The 12,555-nt window shown below is 37.9% G+C and overlaps 1 protein-coding gene across 1 annotated transcript; it reads right to left on the bottom strand.

Annotated features, from left to right (window-relative positions):
* Positions 1–10,671: 10,671 nt before the first annotated feature.
* On the bottom strand, positions 10,672–12,555 carry LOC111384238. Its single transcript, XM_023008499.1, has 4 exons — positions 12,312–12,555; positions 12,096–12,200; positions 11,688–11,933; positions 10,672–11,603 (listed from the first exon to the last, which is right to left on the bottom strand). Exons 1-4 carry the CDS (start codon positions 12,553–12,555, stop codon positions 10,672–10,674), a joined length of 1,527 nt encoding a protein of 508 aa, XP_022864267.1.

Genomic DNA, 12,555 nt, shown 5'->3' with positions numbered 1-12,555 from the left:
TCTATCCTCTTCTGGAATAATCAAGACTGATTGAGACTTGAGACCTTATGAGTTGGACCCATAAAAAAAATTGGGTGCGGTAGTTGGGCTGTGGGCAAGTCATGACTCGATTTCATCCTATCATCTCTATTTTTGATATGCCCGTAAAAAATGACGAGCATTTGAATTGCATTGTGGGGGCTTGTGAATGACCTCAATGTTTCAGATGGAGATAGAATAGCTCCTTTTTAACGAGTATGCTTTGAAAGGACTTTACATTATGGATAAGCATGATGACAAGATATGCATTGCAAATAGGCTAGCGCTTTAGCACAAAGTGCAGCACATGGATGCGTTTTGAGTGTTTACATGTTGTAGGTTTTGAAGGCGATATATTTAATGGTCATGTCTGGATTCGTTGGAAATTGACAGAAGGTAGTATGGTATAAGTATGAAAAATTGTCCCAATACAAGATTCAGAGAGTTGAGTCGTGTCAATTAGGCTTTGTGTAATGGACCGTCAATTCGGCCCTTGAGGTTCTAGTACACATCAAAGCAGCCTTCCCCACACATGTGGCCTGCAGGCTAAGATATACAACATAAGCCCAATATAAGAAGGTAGAAAGCTTGTCATCATACTTGTACATGGGATGTCATTAGAGCACTTTTCAGTAGGGCAGATTGAGGAAAATTTTTAAACTGGGCTAATATGTTGAAAAAAAAAAAAATTACACACAAAAAGTTTGTTTTACTTATTATTATTATTATCATTATTATTATTATTATTTTGAACAATGGTGGGTTTACTACCAACACTCACACCAAGTGAATCCCACACAGGACCTATCTGTATAAAAAAACTAAAAAAAACCTCACCAACCAACGGTGTTGTGAGTGTTCTGTAAATCCGTACCTGTACATGAAGCACCTCTTTTACTTTTTCCTACAAAAAAGGTGACTTGGTCTAAAGGGGGAGTGGGGCCCTAAATAAGCCAATGCTTTTGAAAATGTGGAAATTACACCCAACTAGATATCTTAGGATCCAACTTAAAATATCATACCTAAAGTTTATTTATATAAAAATCAAATATTAATTCAAATCTTTAATATTAATGGTCGTATCTGGATTCATTAGAAATTGACGGAAGGTAGTCCAATACAAGTAAGAAAAATTGTCCCAATTCAAGATTTAAAGAGTTGGGTCATGTCAGTTGAACTTGGTGTAATGGACCATCCGTTCAACCCTCGAGGTTCCAGGACACACAAAGGCAACGTTCCTCACACTTGCAGTTGACAAACTAAGATATACAACATAAGCCCAATATAAGGAGGTAGGAAGCTTGTCATCGTACTTGTACATGGGATATCGTTAGTGCACTTTTGAGCAAGGCGGATTGATGAAAATTTTTAAGCCGGGCTAATATGTAAAAATAATAAAATTACAAATAGAAAATTTGTTTTTACTTAATTTTTTTGCCACACGTTTTATGTAACATGATTTAACCGCAAGTGTACGATGTCAAATTTTATAGTATACTAAGGAATTGAAAAGTTTCGAACCTGTGACGCCCCGAACTTAAGTTTCGAGTGTCACGTACAAAACATAATAGCTTCTGCCTTTGGTACATGTAAATACTCTTAAATAGAAGTATTACATGTTAGAAACTTATTTTCAACTTGGTAAAATGTCTCTCATAGATTTTTAATGGCCCGCAGAAGCGCATGTCGACAAGAAATTATACTTTACATATACAGACTCTGCACTGCCAAGGTTAGTTGGGGCAGCAATTTCGACTATTTTTATAAAATTCATTCCAACTTCGTTTTCTATGAAATTCACGACATTAGAAAGATATTTTCGAGTAGTTTTCTAGGTTAAAATATGAAAAATCTCCAAGATCATATAATATGGGTGTTTTTCTGAAAACAGTGAGGTATTGCACAGAAATTTCAGATTTGACCCTCCAACGTTTAAAAATTCATATCTTAGGCTACAGATATCCAAATTGAGTGATTCTTATGCCCATATTAAGACAACTCAATGAGGAACGCAGTAATATTTTCAGAGTCTCAAATGGATGTTTATGGAGTCAAAAATAACGTGTTGAAATTGACCCAAAAACTGTCCTGTTTCTACCTTTTGTCACTTGCAAGGAGAAGTTTTAAAAAAAAAGGTCTCTTAACACAACATAGCAGATATAATTGCATAATTTACTTTTGGTACCATATTACATCATGTCTCATACATGTTTTTATACAATACCATAAGAAAACATATGGAAAGCAGTCGAACAAAACATGCAAAAACAAAACTTCGATGCAAAACAACCTTGTCCCTAACCCATCATCGATTATGCCGACCGACTTCCACCAACTCCGCAATTATGAATCTGAGAATTTAGTATAGAACACTATGAGTATAAAGAATACTCAGTAAGATACCATGCTTGGATTTTAACATGTTAATACTACACAAAAGAATGCAATCAAACACATACTTGCACATTCCGGCTTGCCGGTGCCCTTTAGACTTGTCCTAAGGTATAAATAGATATCTAACTTTGTGGACTTGTCCACAACATTCATATTATGGTTTTTCATGCATGGCTTAAACATAAATATTACCATGAAATCATACCACTTAAGCATAGAAAGTATCTTACAAAGAAATCTTGGTTGAAAAAGAATTGAGAAATGCTAGGCTAGTCCTCTTCTTCCCTCACGTTTTCTTCCCTTTTTCAAACAAGTGATAAGTTGTTTTTCGTGCAAGGGAAATAAAGAGCAACAACACATCTATTTATAGGTGAGAAAAATGATAAATTTTGGGTGACCCTTCAAGAAATTCAACATGTGTAGGTTGCATGGTTTCACTTTCTTAAATTTAAAACACCTCATGCTTAAATTTAAAACACCTCATGCATATATGTTTCATCAATTTTCGGCCAAGTTGGAAAAACAATGTTTAACTTTAGTAATTAGGTGTAAAATGGACATTTATCCCAAACCCCTAATTAACAAATTATTTGGAAAAACTTTTAATAAATCAACCAATGCAAAATTTGACAACCATAAATATTTTTTTGGTCATACTAAATTTTGAAAAGTTAAATTGCTATTCTAAAAATTAAATGAGCACAAAATTCGAAGTATTACAGAACCCACAGGGATTGATGTTCGACTTCTACTGAATACTATAATTGTGTCCGCATTTACTTTATCTAGACAATCGGATGTTAAATTGATGTTTGAATGCTAAACTAATGTCGATGAATTAAATAATGCAAGGAAAGTGAGGCAATTTCTAAAGATTAAATTAGAATTATGTAATGTCTAGAGAGTGATTTCACCGTATTATCGACATAATTCTCAACCCCTATAGAAATTTCTATCAACTATTTCCCGAATGCATAGGCAAGAATCCTAAATTAATTCTATTTCCCTCTCTTGAGCATCAAATAGAACACATCTCTATATTTTAACCTGATATCTCTATTCCGAATTAAATATATATAGATTATCAAGCACTTGATTCTTGTTTTACCCTCAAAGATTCGCACTTTCTCTCAAAACCTACAAATCTAGGTTATATTGTTCTTAGATCACACCTAAATTTTCCTTTCTTGAGCATCAAATTTAGAGCATCAATTCATTCAATTGGTGATCAGGCAACTGAAAGCATTAAGCAATAACAATACAAATCAATTTTGGAAAAATAAACAGAAATACTATAAAGAAATTAAATTATGTCTCAAATAGGTTACATCAAATCCTAGATTTAAAAGTTTAATTCATGATGGAGAAGAAAAACGCAATGAAATACAAACTAAAGTGCATGGAGAAGAGAAAGATAAGAAAAAACTCAGTTTGCTGCTTGATCTCTTCTCCAAATCGAGTCAATCTTCTCTCAATTGGTGCTTCCTTTGCCTCTTCAACTGTCTAACCCCCTCATCTAGGTCTTCATCTTGGTATTTATATTCTCGAGGAGTCTTCAATGGTTAGGGTACTATTTTTGGGCCAAGAAATAATTAAAAATTCGAATTTTATGTGTTTCGAGATCCGACAGCGCCGCGATGTAGTTATGGACTGGTGCTGCAGCGCCCAAGTCTCGCGCCGTGGCGCCAGTGCTACTGCTTCTGTTTCCTCTCGTTGGGCGACATGGCGCCCAAGTCTGGCGCCGTGGCACCAAGCCCACTGCTGGATCATTGGTTTCTCACGGCGCCCATTTTCGGCGTCGTGGTGCCCATGGTACTGCCATGCAATACTCTCATTCATTTTTCAAGCATATTTTCCATTCCGATCTTCTTCACTACTTGCTTATTCATGCTTCATTTCAATGATCATCATTTCTGCTCATCACAAGCTCCAAATTGTGATATTTTCTCGAGAGTTGTCCAAACTACAAAACAACACGAACACACACATCAAAACTTTTAAAAGTGCCCAAGAACAAATCAAAATACGTGATTTAGAAGCTTTAGTTTAATGAGTGAATTACACTCATCAAACACCCCAAACTTAGTTCATTGCTTGTCCTCGAGCAAACACCAAACTAAAGAAAATCATTAACAAACACACTAGCACAACTAAAACAAACAAAATTACTTAAAAGACACATTATGTTAGACATCTTGTCTTTATAGCTCAAGATTAAAAACAGTGTCAAATTCATGAATTACTTCAAAGCTATAATGCACAAGTCAAATTCTCGCTTATTCAATGGAAACGGGTGTGTGTGTGTGGAGAGAGTTAAGCGCAACGCTGTACAATAATAAACTGACCCAATTCCTGACCTTAAAAGTCAAATATTTCCTTGCCTCGCTCGTGGGATTCACACACCCCCAAACTTGTTTTCTTTTCTCTTCCCAAGGTGTATTCTAAAGTTGATTTTTCAATACTAATTTCTTACAAGCTCAAATTTAGTTAGATTTCACTATTGCAATTCAACATATCAACAGATGAGGATTCTCCTTATTTTTTACTGCTTCAACCTCTAGGAATCAACCAAGTTACTAACCCTTTATCGAAGGTCTAATCCTCTAAGACAAGTGTTTGGGACTTAATCGAGGCATGTGATATCAAATTTCTTTTCTTTATTATCATTATCATCATCATCATCATCATCATCATCATCATCATCATCAAATATAAATTTATTCTTTAAACACCATTTGTGTGGACATCACTCCCTTGAACTTTCTAAATGACCCTTGTAGGGAACTTTAGGTCGATGATTCCCAAATCAAACGACTTTAGGGCACTAGGTTTTAAATCCTTACAGGCTTAATCACTCGAGTCATAAAGGCTATGGAGAGACGATTCACAATGAGATTATTAAAGTTGTTCTCATTGGGATCTTTTTTATACAATGATTAGTGCAATGCTCCTTATTAAACACATATTCTCGAAAATCGACCTCTAACTTAAGGTTTTCACCCAATTTTCATCCTATTAGTCTCAGACAATCCACACAAAATTTAGCACACACGGAATCCACATTTATCTCCAAGTTTTTCTACAACAGTTTAATCTACCAAACATCCTATATTTGGTTTAAAGGTAATATGATGTTCAAATGTTGTTTGGGTTTAGCATCTAAGTTCTCTAATCCAACTTATAAACATGAATCAACCTACTCATGCATAACGCCACAATCAGCTCACGTGCAAAAATAATTTTCGTTTTACATAAATAAGCAAAAATCTAACTCAAACACATAACTTATCCATAACCCATAAATCAACGCATGTTCTCAATTACACAAATCAATATCGATAAGGCTATCTAACTACCACAAGCATGCAAAACACGAAATGGATTTTTTTTAAATGCACACAAATAAGAAATTAGAAACAAAACACACAAATAAAATAAAATAATAAAAAAATGTAAACAAATTAAAAAAAATGCACACAATCACACAAAATAAAAAATTAGGCAATTTTAGACAATTTATAATACACTCCCCCAAACTTAAACTACACGTTGCCCTCAATGTGAAAATGGAAGAAGGGGAAGAAAAATACCTCAGTGAAGACATCAACTGTCTTTCTCGCCATCAGATGGAGCAGGAGGGTGTGAATGAGGTGAAAACTGCGGTGGTGTGGAGAAAGTGAGCTCGGGGTAGGCAGATGCTAAGACCTCCATGCAAGTGTTCTGATACTGAAATTGGTCATAAATGGCATATTGTAGTTGGTTCATTTGCACCTGCATGCCATCCTGCCATTGGGTCATGTGCAAATCCATAGTCTCAAGACGCCGAAGAATGTCACCTGTAGTGTCAGTAGATTGTGGAGGTGGTGTAGGGGAAGATGGACGAGATGACCCAGGCACGTCCCGATGGCCTACACGCCTATCACGGATATCCCGCGTAAGTGGTTGTCTCGGGTTTAACGCTTTGTCAGTTTCCCACGTGGAAACACCCCCGTTTATGAAAAGGTCATGGATCAAAGAGGGGTGACCCAAACTGCCTGTTACCGACCCTACTAGGATGCGAAGAATGCTGTTGTGAATGACCTTGCCGAAATACCCCTCCTGAATAGCAAAATTCAATAAAGCCCGTTCCTTTATGACCTCGTTGGTGTTGCTACTGGGGATCATTTTTGCTGATATAAGTAGTGCTAAACTTTACAATTAGGTTTCAGGCCAAAGGCAGGGAAATGAGTCACATTACTAGCCGATCTTTTCCATTTAGTACCAGGGTAAGTGAGAGTGCGGATTAACACATCGGAATCGACCCTTTCATTACGTAGGCGGGAGTAGTCATCATCGGGTATCTCCCACGTGTGGGAGAACCTGTTAATGGAAGCACTGTCAAACTTAATCCAAAAACCCCGGACAAAAGCTTTGAAATTCTCATGTTCACTGGCATTGACATAAAATTCTTTCACCAAAGGAATAGATGCAACTGTTGGTTGCTTGGTAAACTTCTCCCATCCCAAACTGCATATTTTCTCAGGCAAAAAGTTTTCAAAGCCCCTTTCAGGAATACAATTCCGGTGAATGACACTTTGTTTAAATTGTTCCTCTGCTGCAGAACTGATAAAGCGTCGTCGATCAAATGAAGCGGAGGAAGAAGTTTCAGTGACCTTGGACTTCTTTTTAGGAGGCATGTGTCACTAACCCTGATGGAGGATATCGAAGTCACACTGATATTAGAGATAAGTAACTGCCAACTGACCAATGGAAGCCCAAAGTGTGCCCTCTATAAATCGTGTAGGCAACCAATCCTTTAAACCAAACCACAATTGCAAAATAGCTTACACGAAGTCATTTAGGCAAATTCACAAACACCTTGCATACACAAAAATCAACTAAGCCCAATGCAATCTCCAATGGTAGCATATCATACCCAAGCAACCTTGATTTCATTTGTTCAAAACCATCCAATCAATTGATCAAAAATAGCCCCCACAGAATCAAGAGCAGGCTACTGAAGAAAAAAGATTAACTTCGCAATTAACTCTTACCTTAAGTAGAAGATTCCATAGCTAAACAACCATAGTCAAGGGGATGATCTATGGAAACATTAAAGATGTAGAGGATTGTGCTAGGGTTATAGTAGGGGGAATTCGAGAGATAGAGAAACAATGTTTTGGGGATATGGATATAAATGAGGAGGGGAAGGCCGTGTTTTTTAAAGAAAAGGGTTTGAGCGCCGCGGCGCAAAACTGGGCGCCACGGCCAGTAGCTCTTTGTTTAATTTAATTTTTTATACCTCCAATATACTCCCTTCTCCATGTCGACTCTAGTTTTGATGTGGCCATGTTTAAGCATGACCCTACAAAATAAAAAGAAAACGAATTTACCAAACTTGCCTAAGAAGAAAAGAACATGTCTAAGTAATGAAAAGAAAATTAAGGAATATAACTTGGGTTGCCAATAAGCGCTTCTTTTACGTCTTTAGCTAGACGTAAATGTGGTGTTAAGTTGGTTCATCAAGGGTAATTTCTTCCACATCCCAGTTTTCCTCTCCATAGTAATGCTTGAGGCGTTGTCCATTTGCCTGAAAGGTAGACCCATCCATGCTTACTAACACCACTGCACCATAAGGGAACACCTTACGAATTACAAAGGGTCTCGACCATCGGGATTTGAGCTTGCCAGGAAAGAGTTTCAAGCGAGAATTGAATAAAAGAACTCGTTCTCCTGTCTTGAAATCCCTCCTTAGGATTCTCTTGTCATGCTACATTTTTGTCCATTCCTTGTATATCTTTGCATTTTCATATGCATCATTCCGAAATTCCTCCAACTTATTAAGCTGCAACAAACGTTGTGGACCAGCCAGTTTTATGTCTAAATTCAATTTCTTCACAGCCTAATAAGCTCGATGCTCCAATTCCACCCGTAGATGATAAGCTTTCCCGAATACCAGACAGTAGGGTGACATTCCAATTGGTGTTTTAAAGGATGTTTGGTATGCCCAAAGAGCGTCATCTAGTTTGAGAGACCAGTCCTTTCGATTGGTATTCACTGTCTTTTCCAAAATCTGTTTAATCTCTCTGTAAGACACCTCTGCTTGCCCATTTGACTGTGGATGATAACCAAGTGCCAACTTGTGCTTGACATCATACTTAGCTAGAAGAGAATTGAACAACTTGTTACAGAAATATGTACCTTCATCACTTACTATTGCCCTAGGCATGCCAAAACAAGTAAAGATATTTTTTTGTAGAAACCTCGAAATCACCTTTGCATCATTTGTTGGTGTAGCAATGGCTTCAACCCATTTAGATACATAGTCAACTGCAAGGAGAATGTATACCTGATAAAAAGAAGGTGGAAACGGACTCATGAAATCAATACCCCACACATCAAATAATTCCACCTCAAGCATATTAGTTAATGGTAGCTCATGATACCTTGAAATGTTTCCAGTACCTTGACAACGGTCACATGTCTTCATAAAAGCATATTAGTTTTTGAACAGATTCGGCCAATAGAAATTGGATTGCAATACCTTGCAGCAGTACGCGTAGGATCGAAATGACCTCCATAAAGTGAGGAATGGCAATGCTGCATGATTGATTGTGTTTCTTCCACAGGGACACACCGCCTGATTATTCTATCAGCACACCTTTTGAACAATATTGGATCATCCCACAGATATGACTTAATATCATGGAGGAATTTCTTCTTTTGATGAAATGTCAAGTCAAGTGAAAATCTTCCAGACACTAAATAATTAACAAAATCAGCATACCATGGGATCTTTGTTGATACAGCTAGCAAGATCTGGTCAGGGAAAGTTTCTCGAATTTGACTGTCATCCACCACCTTTTCATTCTCTAACTGTGAGAGATGGTCTGCAACGACATTCTCACTACTTTTCTTATCCCGAATCTCTACATCAAATTCCTGTAGTAGCATTATCCATCGAAATAGGCGTGGCTTGGCATCCTTCTTTTCAAAGAGGTAACAGATTGCAGCATGGTCCGTGTAAATTATCACTTTGATGCCAACGAGGTAGAATCTGAATTTGTCACATATAAGCACTACTGCTAGCATTTCCTTCTCTATTGTGGTGTAATTTAGTTGAGCTCCATTAAGAATTTTGCTGGCATAGTGGATTGCCCGAAAAATCTTATCACGCCTTTGTCCCAAAATCGCCCCTACTGCGTAGTCACTGGCATCACACATAACTTCAAATGGCTGATCCCAATCTAGTGCTACCATCACTGGAGCAGTGATTAATTTTGCCTTTATAGTTTCAAAAGCCCGTAAGCAGTTTTCATCAAATACGAATGTTGTGTCCTTCTCCAAAAGATTACATAGGGGTTTTGCCACTTTTGAGAAGTCTTTGATAAATTTCCTGTAGAATCTAGCGTGCCCTAAGAAACTTCAATGCCTTTGACATTGGTGGGTGGTGGTAGCTTTGCAATTGAATCAATTTTTGCCCTATCCACTTCCAGTCCCCTCGCTGAAACATGGTGGCCTAGCACAACTCCTTATTGTACCATGAGTGACACTTTTTCCAGTTTAGAACTAAATTCTTTTCCTCACAGCGTTGCAGCACTAAGGAGAAATTGGGAAGGCAGTTATCAAAAAAAGTACCAAATACCAAGAAGTCGTCCATAAATACCTCCATGATGTCTTCAACCATGTCTGTAAAGATTGCCATCATGCATCTCTGAAAAGTGACCGGTGCATTGTATAACCCGAATGACATTCGTCTGTAGGCAAAAGTTTCATAGGGACAGGTGAAGGTTGTCTTTTCTTGATCTTCTGGTGCTATAACATCTGGTTGTAGCCCGAATATCCATCAAGAAAAAAATAGTAAGAGTAGCCAGCTAATCTATCCAACATTTGATCGATGAACGGAAGTGAAAAATGATCCTTTCTAGTTGCCTTGTTCAGTTTCCTGTAATCAATGCACACCCTCCAACCAGTTACTGTTCTTGTTGGAATTAGCTCATTGTTGTCGTTCTTAACTACTGTCATCCCTCCTTTCTTTGGTACTACCTGCACTGGGCTGACCCATTCACTATCTAAAATGGCAAAAATGATTCCTATCTTCAATAGCTTTAGTGTCTCCGCTCGAACCACTTCTTTAATTGCTGGGTTTAACCTCCTCTGATGTTCGATGGATGGCTTGTAAAAATCTTCCATGAGGATTTTAAGCATGCAAATTGTAGGACTTATCCCCTTGATGTCAGCTATCGACCATCCCAAAGCGGCCTTATGATCCCTCAACACTTACAATAATATGTCCTCTTCGTCTCTGTTGAGTGATGAAGAAATGATCACTGGAAATGCAGAATTGTCCCCCAGAAATGCATAGCGAAGGTGATCTGGTAATTGCTTCAGTTTAATCTTACTGTTTTCATTGCTTTCTTTGTCATCTGATTCCTCTGACTGCTGAATATCCTCACATTGTAACAGGTTGTCTACAACTGATGTAGACTCAAGAGCCAATATGCAATCAACCAAATCCTTGCTCCCTATGTACTTTCCAAAAGTGATAATATCATCCTTTGTTGCACTAAACATCATACATTGCACTAAAAGATCTTCAATACATAATTTCTCATCTCTCACAGCAGAATCAATGAAGTCAATCCTGTGGCAAGTGTCATGGTCATCTGAGTACTTCATTGCTTGGTAGATGTTGAACCTCACCTCTTCTTCATTCACTCTCAATGTCAAATGTCCTCCTTGTACATCAATTAATGCCCTTCCAATTGCTAAAAATGGCCTGCCTAAAATCAATGGGATTTTCTGATCTTCTTCCATATCCAATACCACAAAATCAGCTGGGAAGATGAATTTGTCGACATTTACCAACACGTCTTCAATAATCCCTCGTGGGTAGGTGAGGGACCTATCAGCTAGTTGTAGAGTCACCGTTCTTGGTTTGACTTCCCCAAGGCCTAACTTCCTGAATACTGATAATGGCATCAGGTTGATGCTTGCTCCGAGAGCACAGAGGGCTTTGTCAAAAGAAGAGCTTCCAATGGTGCGGGGAATAGTGAAACTGCCCGGATCTTTTCTCTTTTGAGGTAGTTTCTTCTGAAGTATAACACTGCATTCCTCTGTTAATTTCACTATTTCATATTCCTCCAATTTTCGCTTCTTTGACATCACCTCCTTCATAAACTCTGCGTAGTTTGGCATTTGTTCCAAAGCATCTGTAAAAGGAATGTTAATGTGAATTTTCTTAAAAATTTCTAAAAATTTAGCAAATTGATCGTCAAACTTTTTTTTTTAAACACTGTGAAAATGGAAGTGTTGTGTGAGAATTGGTAGGTTATCAGGGAAGGATATGGAATAAGGCCTGTGAGTCGTCTTTGTTCCTTTGGCCTGCTTTTCTTGCTCAACTACCACTTGTTCCTCTTCCTTATCAGGTGTGGGGTTGCTCCCTTTTGTGGATTCACTTTCTCCAACTTGTTTGCCATCCCTTAATACAATGGCCTTGCATTGCTCCCTTGGGTTGACTTCTGTATCACTTGGAAATTTTCCTTATTGTTGAGATTTCATTGAGGTAGCCAACTGACTAATCTGCACTTCAAGATTTTTCATTGTGGCTCCCATGTTGGACACATGCGTTTCAGTATTATCCAATTGTGATTCATCTTTGTTGAGGCGCGACCTTGTTTCAGAGATGAATGTCCCAAGTATACCTTCCAAGGATGGTTTCCCTTCAGAATTTTGAGTGTTAAATCCAGGGGGAGGTTGAAGTGTGTTTCTATTGTTGCCATATGATAAGTTCTCATGATTTCTCAGCCCTGGATGATAGTGATTAGCCTAGTAATTTCCTCTTTGATTATAGTTTCTGCTGTTTACATGTTGAGCCTGCTCGTTTGCAACCTCTATTTCATGGTGTGATGAAGAAGCACTCATGACTAAATCTGCCTTCTGTTGATTCCCTTGAGTAGTAAGCGTGACTATCTGATTCGTGAGTGATGTAACCTGAGCTGCTAGTGCTGTGATGGGATCCACCTCATGAAGTCCTGCTACTTTCTTTACGCTCAATCTCTCACTTGGCCATTGGCAATTGTTTGTGGCTATGTCATCCAATAAGGCATATGCATCATTTTCTGTTTTAGCCATCAAAATGCCTCCTGCAGCTGCATCTATCAT

The sequence above is a fragment of the Olea europaea genome, unplaced genomic scaffold (genome assembly GCF_002742605.1).
Source record: "Olea europaea var. sylvestris unplaced genomic scaffold, O_europaea_v1 scaffold2877, whole genome shotgun sequence".
Classification (NCBI taxonomy): Eukaryota; Viridiplantae; Streptophyta; class Magnoliopsida; order Lamiales; family Oleaceae; genus Olea; species Olea europaea.
Note: the sequence above shows the minus strand (reverse complement) of the source record. Positions and strands in the feature narration are given on the sequence as shown.